This window comes from Numida meleagris, chromosome 18, assembly GCF_002078875.1.
Source record: "Numida meleagris isolate 19003 breed g44 Domestic line chromosome 18, NumMel1.0, whole genome shotgun sequence".
NCBI lineage: Eukaryota > Metazoa > Chordata > Aves > Galliformes > Numididae > Numida > Numida meleagris.
In genome coordinates this window covers 6,004,223-6,017,432 of record NC_034426.1, presented here as the reverse complement: position 1 = coordinate 6,017,432, position 13,210 = coordinate 6,004,223, and the positions used below count along the sequence as shown (strand labels likewise).

The window sequence follows — 13,210 nt, the reverse complement described above, 5'->3', positions numbered from 1 at the left end:
CCCCCCACCCGCACCGGGAAGCAATAATTCCCCCCCTCCCTCCCACGCCCGGTGGCGCGGGGGCGCGCAGAGCTTTGCAGCCCCGTTGGCGCAACGCCGCCCCCGGTGAGCTCTGCTGAGAGCTCCCCTCGAGGTGTTACCGGGATGAGGGGGCCCTACCGAGGGCACAGCTCGACACCTAAACCCCCAAATCCCCTTAAGCTGCACCCCACTGGGATCCACTCTCTCCATGCAGAGCCTGCGGTGGGGTTGGGGGCTGTTGGTGTGTGGGGCTTTGCGTTGCTTGCGCTGAGCCCTCTGATTTTGGAGTGATGTAGGGAAGGGTGAGCGTTGGCTCTTCCCAAGGAGGGCAGCCAACACCCGCATCCCCTTGACTCAACGGGGTGTGTGTTATGGGCAGTCTCGATGCCTTGCCCCCAAAAAGCAGCAATGGGGACTTGGCTTGGGGGGCTTTGGTTTGTCATGGTCGTACTGTGTGATGGGTGGGGAGCATGCAGGGGTCTGGCCCCACTGGGAAGCGGGGTGATGGGATGCAGGCTGAGCCGAGCCGCAGGGAGCAGCCGTGCGGGGAGTTACATAAACTCCCCATCTGGCTGCCGAGCTGAGATGGGAAGGACGCCGTGGCCCTGTGCCCACTGCTATTCCCAGCTCTCTCTACCACCAGAGCTGCTGGCAACGTTGTATTCCTTAAAGCGTCTCCCATATATCCCCCTCACGTGGCAAAAAGTGGGGCAATGCTATGACACTCCCCGCTGTGGGGCAGTAGGACTGGTGGGGGCCAGTGTCCCCAGATCCCTTTGGGATTGATCTGCCCTGGGAGTAGGGCCTTGGGCAGGGCAGGATTCCCAGGAGGCAGGCTGCTGCTTGCCGTGTCAGTTTAATGATTTCTAATGAGCAATTACTTCTAGTCAGTCCCCTAATTTCTGAATATCAATAAAGTTAATTAAACTCTGCATGTGTATTTCCTAGAGTGTTAGAGGTAGGGATGCCCTGAGAGGTTCTGAGCTCTTCCCGGGGCTGGGAGATGGCAGGTTGCACCCACTCTGTGCCCCATGCTCGGTACCAGGGTCAGGAGCTATGCAGGGGGCTCAGCCCCATCCCACATCCCCACCAGGTGCAGCCCCAGCCCAGCTCCGACCTCAGTGCAGCACTGGCATGCTCAGTGTGGCCTTGACTTGATGTTGTGTTGTGTTGGGGACATGGCGTTGTGATATGGTGATGGGGCTCTCAGGTCCCTCATCCAGGCCAGGGAACTGCAGATGCTCCAGAGCCATGGCAAAGCTGTCATCAGCCCTTACCATGCTGTGGGGTGCCCTGGCTTCTGGTGCAGCTCTGCCCCCCTTCCTGGCCCCTGGTGTATACTGGGGCAGGTCCATGGTGCAAGGGAATGAAATTCCAGGGCATGGCTCCTTGCAGTCTGGGGTTCTAGGAGCGAGGGGAGATGTCATGGCTGGGGGCACACCATTTGGTGTTGCCCCCATGAGCAACTGTGGGATGCACTGTGCCCACTAAGACAATGCACTTGGGGACACCAGGTCTGTGGTTGGGGCCCTGCATGCAAGGAGTGGGCCCGGGAAGCAAGCAAGCATCTGCTTTAGTAATTAACTGAGCACGTGCCCAGCCCCTGCGTGCCTCGGAGGAGTTCGTCACTGCCGTGCCGCCAGGCCAGGATTATCTGGATAATGCTCTTAGCAGGGCAGGGGTGCCCCACGGGGCCGTCCCCGCTTGCTCAGGAAACTCGTGGCCATGGGCCATGCCCCAGGCTGGTGGCACTGGGATGGATTCGTCCTGGGGCTCCGCTGTGAGAACCGGGGTGCCACCAAGGGCACGGCAAGGGCAGCGGGGTAGGGTATGGAGAAGGGGGACCCCCCCATGGGGTTGCAGGACCCCCCGGGTCAGTGTGGGGCTGCAGGGTGGGCTGGGACCCTGTGCGCGGATGCCCCGGGAGGCGGATGCAGTTGTGTCTCCGGTGGATCCGGCAGGAGAGGATAATTTAGCTTCCAATCAATTCTTTAAATGCGCACAATTGAAAGATTGCCTTTGAAAGCTGCCTATAACCAGGGAGGTAATGGATTCTCTCCAGTAACAGGCAGCAGCCTCCCTTCCTCCGGCTGCAGTGGGAGATGGGGCAGCGGCACCGCTCCGTGTCACCATCCCAGAACACCCCCAGGGACACGGGGTGGCCCCGCTCCCTGCTGCCGTGGTCCCCAATGGAACGTGCCACGAGGTCCCATTGGCCGGCGTCGGGGACACGTCCAGCCTGCAGCCCGCAGAAGGCAGCCCACGCGCTCGCCGTGCCGGTGGGGGTTATTACAGATATAATTTAAATGCAGTAACGAGCTGTGCTGAAGGGATCAAATATTAATCAGCCGCGAGAGCGCTGCTGTGACCCTGTGAAAATGGAGAGAGGTGCTCGAAATGCCAGATCTGCTGGCAGCAGGTGGGAGCCGTGCCTGTAGGGTGGGCAACAGCTGTCCCCACCGGGGTCCCCTGGGGGTGGCCACAGCATCAGCCCCGGGTGGATATCCTATTAGTGTAGGCCCTACACAAACAGAGTGATGATGGGGCTCCGGGTGGCATGCAGGGTGTTTTTTGGGGGGAAAGGGTGTTTTTTTTGGGATGGGGTTGTATGGGAGACCCCAGGGTGGGTTTGGTGCCCCAGCAGCTCAGTGCCTGCAGGGTTGGGGTTGGGCTGTGCGTTGGGGTTGGGCTGTGGGGAGGCTGTCTCGGCTAAGCAGCTGAATGCAGAGCCCAGCCAGCAGCGCTCGCGCTCTGCTCAACCAGATTGCAATTCTTGTTGCTGGCAGCAGAACGGGAGCCAAGGAGCAGGGGGGGGGGGGTCTGCTCCCCGAGCAAACCATCGCCCATGCAAAACCCCAGTGCTATTGCTTGCAGCTCTGAGCACCCAATGGGATCGGGATGGCCCCCCCGGGTGGCACTGGGGGGCCGCTGCAGGGAGCTCTGCACGCGGCTGTGGGGCCATTCGGGGCGCTGGGAGTGTGGGGAGGGGGGGGCACCGCTGCAAGGCTGGCTGGCTCCGGCGGCGCGCGCGGCAACAGCGATCAGGTCCGAAATAGCAGCAGACATGCAATTTATCATTGCCGCTGCTCATGGAAATTGCTGTACAAATGCATTAGCTCCGCAGGGAGAGCGGGGAAGAGGGATTACACAGGGCAGGGGCGTGGGGAGTGCGAGCGGCACGGGGGCACCAAGATGCGAGGTGCCTGGCTCCCCACGGCCCCCACCCATCGGTGGCCCCAGTTTGGGGTCTCTAAGGGAGGAGGGAGCCGTGCCATGTCCCCGGTGCCACCAGGCTCCTCGCTCGGCGCATCCCGGCGCGTGCCAGCGGTGCGTTGGGATGTCAGCCGGCCGCGGTGCTCCGGGGAACCGACTGCGGCGACATGTGACATGTGTCAGCGGGTAAATGACTGTTCCATTCAAGGAGAATGGCAAAACATACAAGGTCAAACGCTTCCCCGTGAGCGCCGCCATGAATATTAACGCCGCGAGCTGCTGGGGCTGCTGGATGCGCTTGGTGACGGCATCCCTGGGGCAGCACTTTGTGGGTCCCCTCCTGTCCCCGTCTGTCACCTCTCCAGTGATGGAATAACAGCGATGGGTCACCGGGGTGGTGTTGCCTGCACCCGCCCACCCGCTGCACGCGTTCCTGTGCCACCCACCTGCGTTCTGCCTGCACCCATCCTTGTGCCAGCCCCGTTCCCTGACTGCCCTTGCCCCCATGCATCAACTCACCCAGGGTGTCCCTGTCCCCAGGCCGTGTCCCCATCCCCAGGGACACTGAGGCAGGTGATGGAGATGGGAGCTGGCAGCAGCTCGGCACGTCTCCGTGCCCAGCCTGATGGCAATGCACGTGCAGGATGGCTGGGGACTGTGGGACGGTGACAGGGGACCACGGGATTGTGGCTGGGGAGCACAGGGCACTGAGCATGGCGCCGGCTGCCTGACAGCTCATTCATCGCAGCAGCCAGCCCCGGCCGCAGGGGCAGAGCCAGATTGGATTTTAAATTGGAAAACAAGCCTTCCGTGGCCCCTTGCCCTTAGTCCTGGCTGCCCACACCGACCCCACACCCACCGCTGCCTTCAGAACGGGGAAACTGAGGCACAGAGCAAAACAACACCTGGGGCAGCCGAGCGGCTCGCCCCATCACAGCTGCTTTGCTGGGTGCTGTGTTATTGCTTTATTCACCGCCCGCATCGATCCGCGCTCCCCGGGCGGCTGCGTGCCTGCTTATTTATTTATTTGCGACACCAGCCGCGATTGATTTCTGCTGGGGGGGCCGCAGACGGATTAGTCTCCAGCATCCCTCTGGCTCGTGGCCGCCGTTAATAGACTCCCGCTCGGCAAAGCTCATGTGAAGGATTAGGACCCCGGCCCGGCCGCGGCCACGTGCCCCGCATGTCAACAGGCCCTGGCAGGCACAGCACAGGGTGTGGTGGCCCCGTTTCCCCCTTCCCTGAGTGCCAGCCCCCATGTGTAGCAGTGTGCCCTGCCACCAGAGCCTTGGACACCGCAGGGATGCGGGAGGGACACAGCCACGGAGGAGATAAGCAGCTTAGAGACATCCGCGGAAGTGGAGGCTGTAATCTGGAGGGGCACGGGTGGCAACATCTGGGCACAAGCTGGCTCGGCCCAAGCACCCTGTGTGCTTTAGGGGTCAGGAACATCCCAAGTCCTGAGACCTCCGTGGTACCCAGAGCATCCCGTGGTACCCAGAGCATCCCGTGGTACCCAGAGCATCCCATGGTAGCATGGGGGTGTGAGGGACCCCAGTGTCCCCACTCACTGCGTGGGGTGGCTGCGGTGGCTCGCACGCAGCGCAGGACGAGGCCTGGAGCACTAATCTGCCGTTAAAGCCTGAAAGAGATTTTGGCGCCCTTCAATATAAACTCATTAACTTTTATGTTCTAATAAATGGATCCTATTAGAAAATAATTCCGGTGGTGCCGGGGGGCAGGTTGCCCTTTTGGAGCCGGTGTGTGGGCAGAGGGGTGGCAGTGGTGACGGTAGCACCCAGTGGCTCCCCCCCACACCACCCTCTGGAGATAATGTCTTTTAATAGTCCCTTAAAAGTGGCAGTCACAGAGTAATTAATCTTCACGGGGCCCTGCCCTGCTACGGCTCGGTGTAATTACCTGGTAATTAGCAGTATCGTGTCATCAGTGCCGGTGCGTGGCACCGCATGGTGAGATGCTGGGCGAGGCGTCAGGATGCCGCGTGTCACCGTGTCCCCTAGCACTCGGTGTCACACCGGGCACTGCTCGGCACCGGCCCAGCACTGGGGCTCCGGTGATGTCCCCATGAGTGTCTGTGCCATAGGGATGGGGCTCCATGCCATGGGTCACCAAGCTGTGATCAGGGCTGTCCCTATCGGGGCAGATTTCACGGGAGGGCTGGGCACACCTTAACGTGAGCCGTGGTGCAGCTGTGAGTTAATTAGCCACGCTTAATTGCCCAGACTGCTCTGGTGAGGAGCATGCTGCGCTGAGGTGCGGCGGAGCCCCGCTGCACGCGATCAATGCGCGTGTTTGCAGTCCATGCTCTGTCCCTGTTTACCCAGGAACGTGTTCTCCATAAAGCAATCAGCTTTATTGACAGCCCTCCAGTGCAGCTCTCCTCCCCATGGCACTGCATGGCATGGCTCCTGTCCTGGCACCACGGCCAGGGGGTCCCTGCGGCACCGCTGCCCTGGGTGGTGCGGCACCAGCCCTGTGCACAGCATCGATCCACAGGGATATGTTAGTGCTTGGGACAGCATGTGGCCCCTTGGTGAAGTGCTGGGCCCCAGTGCAGTGCCAGTGCCCAGAGCAGCATTGGTCCATGATGAAAAATTGGTCCGTGATGAAGCATCAGCCACTGGTGCAGCATGGGTCCCTCGTCTTGCATGGGTCCTTGGTGTTGCATCAGTGCATGGCGCAGCATTGGGCCATGAAGAATTGCTCCGTGATGAAGCATTGGTCCATGGTGCAGCATGGGTCTGTGGTGTTGCATCAGTCCACAATGAAGCCCTGCCCACGGTACAGCACAGGTCTGTGACACAGCACCAGCATCACCAGTCCAGCACCAGTGCCCAGTCCAGCATCAATACATGGTCCAATGTTGGTCCATGACGAAATGGTTCATAATGGAGCATCAGTCCATGATGCAGCACTGGATGACAATGAAGCATCGCTCTACAGTGCAGCACTGGTGCATGAGGGTGCAGCACTTCTCCCCATCACACCCAACTCTCTCCCCTCCCAGGCTTCAATGGGCTGGAGAGGAAGACCGGGGAGAGCGCTGAGGCCGAAGGGGACCCCACGGCGCTCCCCACGCCGGCCGAGCGCGAGGCCGAGGCGCGCTTCGTCAGCACGGCGCCCACCCTGAAGCTGCTCAACCACCACCCGCTGCTGGAGGATCTGCTGCATGAGGCCTTCCTGAAGAAGGACTACCTGGCCCAGGCGCCCTTCCCACCCGCCCTGCCGGGCCCCGTGCTGCCCGACGATGCACTGAGGCCAGACCCTGGACCCCCAGCCCCCCGGATCCCACCACACGCCCCTGCTTTGCCCAGGGCTGCCTTCCCCACCGCCCCACTGACCACACCAGCTGGGCGTGCGGGGCCGTGGGGAGAGCCCTGGGGGGTCGCACCGGGCACTGACCCCTCACAGCCCCCTACTGGGGGGTCAGGATCGAGCCCCGCAGCCCCCAGCCAGTTGCCCACTCTGGGGGCCACTGGGGTCTCCGGGGATGAGGAGGGGACCACCACTACCTCCACCATCACCACCACCACCGTCACCACGCTGCAGGGACCAGGTGAGCATGGGGAGGGAGGTAGGGGTTTGGGGAGATATGAGGCTGACACAGGGGTCTCCTTGTCACCAGCACCATGCAACCGGACGCTGGCGGGTCCCGAGGGCTGGCTGGTGTCCCCAGAGCCAGTCAGTGCCCCATATGACAGCAGCATGGACTGCACCTACACCATCTCTGTCTACCCTGGCTATGGTGTGGAGATCAAGGTGAGATGTTGGGGGGTGGGCATGGGTGGGCATGGCAATGGGTCCAATCCCTGTCCTTGTCCCCATCCTTGTCCCAAGAGCTAAGGTGAGCCAATTCAGGGCATCTCTCAACCTCGGACAATGGAGCAGAGATGTGAATGCACGAGTTGGGTGCAACGCCCATTGGCCACAGGCTTCTGTGATTGGCACCTGTTGATGAAGCAGCAATATAGGATTTAATTAACAACAGCATTCACCCAATCTGGCATCGCCAATAGCTGACAGCAAGCAGAATGCATCAGCACAAGGTTGCTGCTTGCTCCGCGCTCAGCCCCAGCTCACAGTGCAGCACTCACTGGTGCCGCCGTTCATCACCGCACAGCACTGCTTAATTAACATCATTAACAGCAAATTGCTCCAGAGCACTGGAGCACGCGCCTGGCTGCCGTGGGCCCAGCCATGCCGCGGGGCTGCGCTGCTCTCCATGCTGCAGGGAGATTTATGGCGATGCTAAGCGTGTTTGAAAGGCGCTGCCCCGCGCCGACAAGCTCCAGTGTGCTATCGACTGCGGGAAATCCTGCAGCGTGGTGACACCTCAACGTCCCCAAAGGTGCAGAACATCAGCCTGGCAGACGGGGAGACGCTGACGGTGGAGAGCACAGGGGGCCTGGAGCCAGCGGTGTTGGCCAACGAGTCCTTCCTGCTGCGGGGCCAGGTCATCCGCAGCCCTGCCAACCTGCTCACCCTGCGCTTCCAGAGCCCCCAGCCCAGCAGCCCCGGCTCCTACCGCTTCCAGTACCAAGGTACGGGGTGCTGCTGCCACCAGCTGGGGTGCTCCCATCCCTTTGGGGTGCCTCTGTCCCCATGGGGTGCCCTTCTTCCCCTTCCTGCATAGCACCATTTTACAGCACAGCGATGCCAAGTTTAGTGGGCGCCAACCAGCAAGTTGGATCAGCATGAGTAATGATTGTCTCACTGAGCATCCCCAACATCAACAATATGCAGGGGGCTGGGAATGAGGGTGTTTGGTGTGGGACCCCCACAACAGGGTATAGATGGGTCTGTCTGGCTCCATGACACTGCCACCCATCCCCAGCCTATCTGCTGAGCTGCCCCTTCCCGGCACGGCCCGCCTTCGGTGACGTCTCAGTCAGCAGCCTGCACCCTGGTGGGGACGCCCGGTTCCGCTGCGCCGCGGGCTACCAGCTGCAGGGTGCCCACCTGCTCACCTGCCGCAATGCCACCCGGCCCTTCTGGAGCGCCCGCGAGCCCCAGTGCATGGGTGAGCTCTGCGTGGGGATGCGGCCCGTGTCACCTGGGCACCCGCTGACAGTCCTTGTCCCGCAGCGGCGTGTGGTGGGGCCATCCGTAATGCCACAGTGGGACGTGTCGTCTCCCCGGGCTTCCCTGGGAACTACAGCAACAACCTGACCTGCCACTGGCTGCTGGAGGCACCCGCCGGCCACCGCCTGCATCTCCACTTCGAGAAGGTCTCACTGGCAGAGGATGATGACAGGTTTGGGTCCACACAGCACGGGAATGGGGGAGCAGGGACACCCTGGGACAGCTCTGCACCATGTATGGGGATGGAACATGTTGGCCATGTTCAAGGGTGGGTGCTGTTGGCCACACTCAAGAATGGGTGCTGTTGTCCATGCCTAGGGACGGGAACCATTGGCCATGCCCAAGGATGGGTGCTGTTGTTGGCCATGGCTGGAACCGTGTGCCGTTGGCAGTGCTGAAGGATGGATGCCACTGACCATGCCTGATGGTGGGCACAGTTGGCCATGTCCTAGGATGTCCAAGAAAAGTATTGCTTGTCATAGATGAGGATGGGCACTATGGCCATGCCTCAGGATGGGTGTCATTGGTCGTGTACAAGGTTGGTTGCAGTTGGCCATGGCAGAGCCCTGAGCCTGCTGCAACTGGGCAGGCTGATCATCCGCAACGGGAACAACGTGGAGGCACCTCCAGTGTACGACTCCTATGAGGTGGAGTACCTGCCCATCGAAGGGCTGCTCAGCACTGGGCGCCACTTCTTCGTGGAGCTCACCACTGACAGCAGCGGGGCCGCCGCGGGCATGGCACTGCGCTATGAGGGTATGGGACATGGGCACTGGGGAACACCTGGGCATTGCCATGTACCCCTGGCCCCCACAGACCTCAGCACTTGTGCCCACAGCCTTTGAGCAGGGGCACTGCTACGAGCCCTTCGTCAAGTATGGGAACTTCACAACCAGCGACCCACGGTACCCTGTGGGCACCACGGTGGAGTTCAGCTGTCACCCTGGCTACACACTGGAGCAAGGCTCCACCATCATCGAGTGCGTTGACCCCAGCGACCCGCAGTGGAACGAGACGGAGCCGGCATGCCGCGGTGGGCATCGGGGGTGGGGGGATGTGGGTGCTGGAGCTGAGGGGCTGGAGCTGGGGATGGGTGTCATGGTAAACCGTTGACAATGGGCCACTATGGACGGTGCAGCCAGCACGGCATGTTGCATGCTGGTGGGTAGGACCACCGTGGGATCCAGAGGCAATGGTGGGAGCTAGATCTGAGGTGCCAAATGGGGGCCTATGGGGGATGATGGATCCAGGGTGCCATGGGGGGTGCCACGGTGGTTGCTTGCCATGGTGGGTGCTATGGCGTGCGCCCGCAGCGGTGTGCAGTGGGGAGCTGATGGACACGGCCGGCGTGGTGCTGTCGCCCAACTGGCCAGAGGCATACGGCAAGGGCCAGGACTGCATCTGGGGACTGCACGTGGAGGAGGACAAGCGCGTCATGCTGGACATCCGTGTGTGAGTGCAGGGGTCTATGGGATGTTGGCCACCAGGGGAGGACGCCCATTTATTCCGCACCCTTGTGCTCCACATGCTGCAGGCTGCGGCTGGGCGCAGGGGACATCCTCACCTTCTATGACGGGGATGACCTGACGGCGCGCATCCTGGGCCAGTACACGGGTGCCCGTGGCCGCTTCAAGCTCTTTGCCTCCAGTGCCGACGTCACCATCCAGTTCCAATCTGACCCTGGTGCCGGTGTCTTTGCCTATCGGCAGGGCTTCGTCATCCACTTCTCCGGTGAGCCCCATGGTGGGGACGGGTGCTGGCATTCCCATGCCCCACTCACCCGCTGCTGTCCCCGCAGAGGTGCCCCGCAATGACACATGCCCTGAGCTGCCTGACATCGCCAATGGCTGGAAGACGGCCTCGCAGCCCGAGCTGCTGCACGGCACCGTCGTCACCTTCCACTGCTACCCCGGCTTCGAGCTGACTGGAGCTGACCTGCTCATGTGCCACTGGGACCTGACGTGGAGTGGCGACCTGCCATCCTGCGAGCGAGGTGAGCAGGCTGACACATCCCACGTCCCCTCCTGCCACCCCATCCCACAGTCACTGTCACCGCTTTTCCCTACAACCCACAGTCACCACCTGCCGGGACCCCGGGGATGCCGAGCACAGCCGCAGGGTGGTCTCCAGCCCCAAATTCCCGGTGGGGTCCACCGTGCGTTTCGTCTGCGATAAGGGCTACGTGCTGGCGGGCACCGGGCTCCTCACCTGCCACGACCGCGCGTCGGGGGGACCCAAGTGGAGCGACCGCCTTCCCAAATGCATCCGTGAGTTGGGCATCCCGAGCACACACCCCTGTGGCTGGTGGCACGCAGTGGGCGCTGACACCATGCCACTGCCCACAGCGGAGGCATATGAGCCATGCCACAACCCCGGCGTGCCCGCGGGCGGGCGGCAGAGCCCCGAGCGGCGGCTGTACCCGGCGGGCAGCACGCTGCGCTTCTCCTGCACCGCCGGGCGGGCGCTGCTGGGCGAGGGCAATCTGCGCTGCCTGCCCGGGCATCCCTCGCGCTGGAGCGGCTCACCCCCCATCTGCAAGGCGGGTGAGCAAAACCCTGTGCCCCTGTATCACTCCATTTTCCCCCAGTGTTTCCCACTGATATCGGGTTGTTTCTTCCCGTCCTAGCTTCCTACGATGAGTTTTACAGCAATCGCAACCTGGATGGTAAGGGGTCTTTGGGGCACCCTTGGGTGCTGGGGTGCAATGGGCATCCTGGGGTGAAAGCAGCACTGGGTGCCCTTGCTGAGCCCCCACTCTCTCGGGCAGCTGTGGCCAAAGCTGTGCCCTCAGGGACAGCACTGGAGGGCACCAACGTGGCCATCGCCATCTTCCTGCCCGTGCTGGTGGTGGCCCTGCTCATCGGAGGTGTTTACCTCTACTTCTCCAAGTGAGTGCCCGCTGCTCCTCTTGCACCCCCAACCCCACTGCCACCTGCCCAACTCCATCTCCATCTCCTCCTACAGGCTGCAGGGGAAGCCAGCCCTACAGCTGCCCCTTGCCGGATCCCACCCCTATGATCACATCACCGTGGAGTCGGCTTTTGACAACCCCACCTATGAGACAGGAGTAAGCACTGGCCCCCACACCCTAACAGCCAGGGGTGTGCACCCTGGGGACCAGGGGTAGAATGTGATGTGCACCCCAGGACCATGGAAAGGGTGGGATGTGCACTATGGGGACCATATATAGGATGGGATGTGCACACCAAGCACCATGCATCCAATGGGCTACGTGTGCCAGGGGCTGTACAATGGGTGGGACATGTATCCAACAGCCCATGCATGCACGGGACAGGACATATATCTCAGGGAGCGTGTATGGGATGTGCATCCCTGAGGCCATCCAGGGGATAGGACATACATCACACGGACCATGCAGAGATGGGACGTGCATCCCAGGATGCTGCACACAGGATGGGACCTCCATCCAATGACAATACATGGATAGGATCTCCATCTGATGACCATGCATGGAATGGGACATCCACCTGGGGGCTATGTGTGGGACGGGATATTCAACCCTGTGGCTGTCCATGGGATGTGCCCCCCGGGTCCCCAAGGATGGGGGGGGGGGCCCCGCACAGCACCAGTGAGTGTCCAACCCCTCGCAGTCTGTTTTCTTTGCAGGAAACGAGGGAATATGAGGTGTCCATCTAGGCGAGGGTGCTGCAGACCCCTCCCAGGATGCCCACGCCTGCTGGCCCTCGCCATGGTGCCGGGCACACCTCTCGCAAGGAGACTCAGGCGGGAGCCACCCCCCACACACCCCAACCCGCCCGGACCCCCGTGGGGTGTCCCCCAGCCCCACTGCCCCCTGATCCCCGCTCCGGGTGGGCACGGGGCGCTGAGCCAGCAGGGCTCCCTGGGCCGCATCCTGACTCCCCTCCCAGAAGCAGCAGCCCCCTCCTCCCCCCCGGCCCCAGCGATGGAGGAGTGACCCCTGGACGGGGCAGGGGCAGTGAGGAGCCCCCAGGGCTGCAGCCTGAAGGTGCTGGGGATAGGGAGCAGGTCGGGGGGGGGGGTGCTAAGGAAACCTCGGGGTGCCCTCATCCTTCACCCACCCCCACCACCCTGACGTCTCCCAGAGCCACCCCCGATACCCCAAGCATGCTGCGTCCCCCCGCTGCCTCCGCAGCACCTGCTCGCTTCGCCCTCCCGGGGTGCCTCCCACCCCCACCCCTGCACGTCCCGGCACCCCACGAGGGCCAGATCCGGACCCCCAGCCCCACGGTGACGAGGTGGGCAGGAGGGACACTGAGCATGGCTGTGTCCCCCCCCACGGACCAAGTCACGCCTTGGGGCTGGGAGGTCTGTTCCCGGCCGATGTAACATAGGGTCCCGTTCCCCAGCCGCGCGTACCCTGTTTTGGAGAGAAGCCCCTGCCCCCGCCCCCCCCCATCTTTTGGTTGTTTCATTAATAAAAAAAAATGGTGTTTTAGAAGAAAATGTGGCATGTTGATGAGTGAGCGGCGTGGGTCAGTGACACCGGGGTCCCCGTGGCTTTACGACGAAGAGAACCCCGTGCATCCACCGGGCACTCGGGGCGCACCCCCACCCTTCTCGCTTTCCGGGTGCACTGCAGCTTTAAGAAGCGATGACGCCCAAAGCAGGAAGGACCACCCCGGCGCGCCGGCGCGCCAAACGCAGCGCGCCCTCTGCCGGCGCGCGATCCGCACCGCCCCGCCGTGCGTCGTGACGTCACCACGCTGCTCTCGCTCACCCCACCCCGGAACGTGACGGTCGCCACGCGCCTGATGCGCACGCGCGAGAGAGGCGCGGGGCGAGCCGGGCGCAGGAGGCGGAGCCAGAAGTTCGCGCACGCGCGGTGGCCCGGCGCGCGCGCCGCCTGAGCCGAGAGCGGGGGAGGGGCGGC

General features: G+C 62.6%; 1 protein-coding gene across 1 annotated transcript; it reads left to right on the top strand.

Annotated features, from left to right (window-relative positions):
- Nucleotides 6,263-12,341, top strand: SEZ6 (seizure related 6 homolog; the record flags this gene model as incomplete). The annotated part of the gene is given in 16 exon segments (XM_021415833.1): nt 6,263-6,811; nt 6,881-7,014; nt 7,604-7,796; nt 8,090-8,275; nt 8,341-8,509; nt 8,927-9,093; nt 9,176-9,370; nt 9,651-9,789; nt 9,872-10,068; nt 10,136-10,330; nt 10,413-10,604; nt 10,683-10,880; nt 10,964-11,002; nt 11,105-11,225; nt 11,302-11,404; nt 11,965-12,341. Coding segments are annotated over 16 exon segments (2,807 nt in total), but the record flags the coding sequence as incomplete, so codon positions are not given.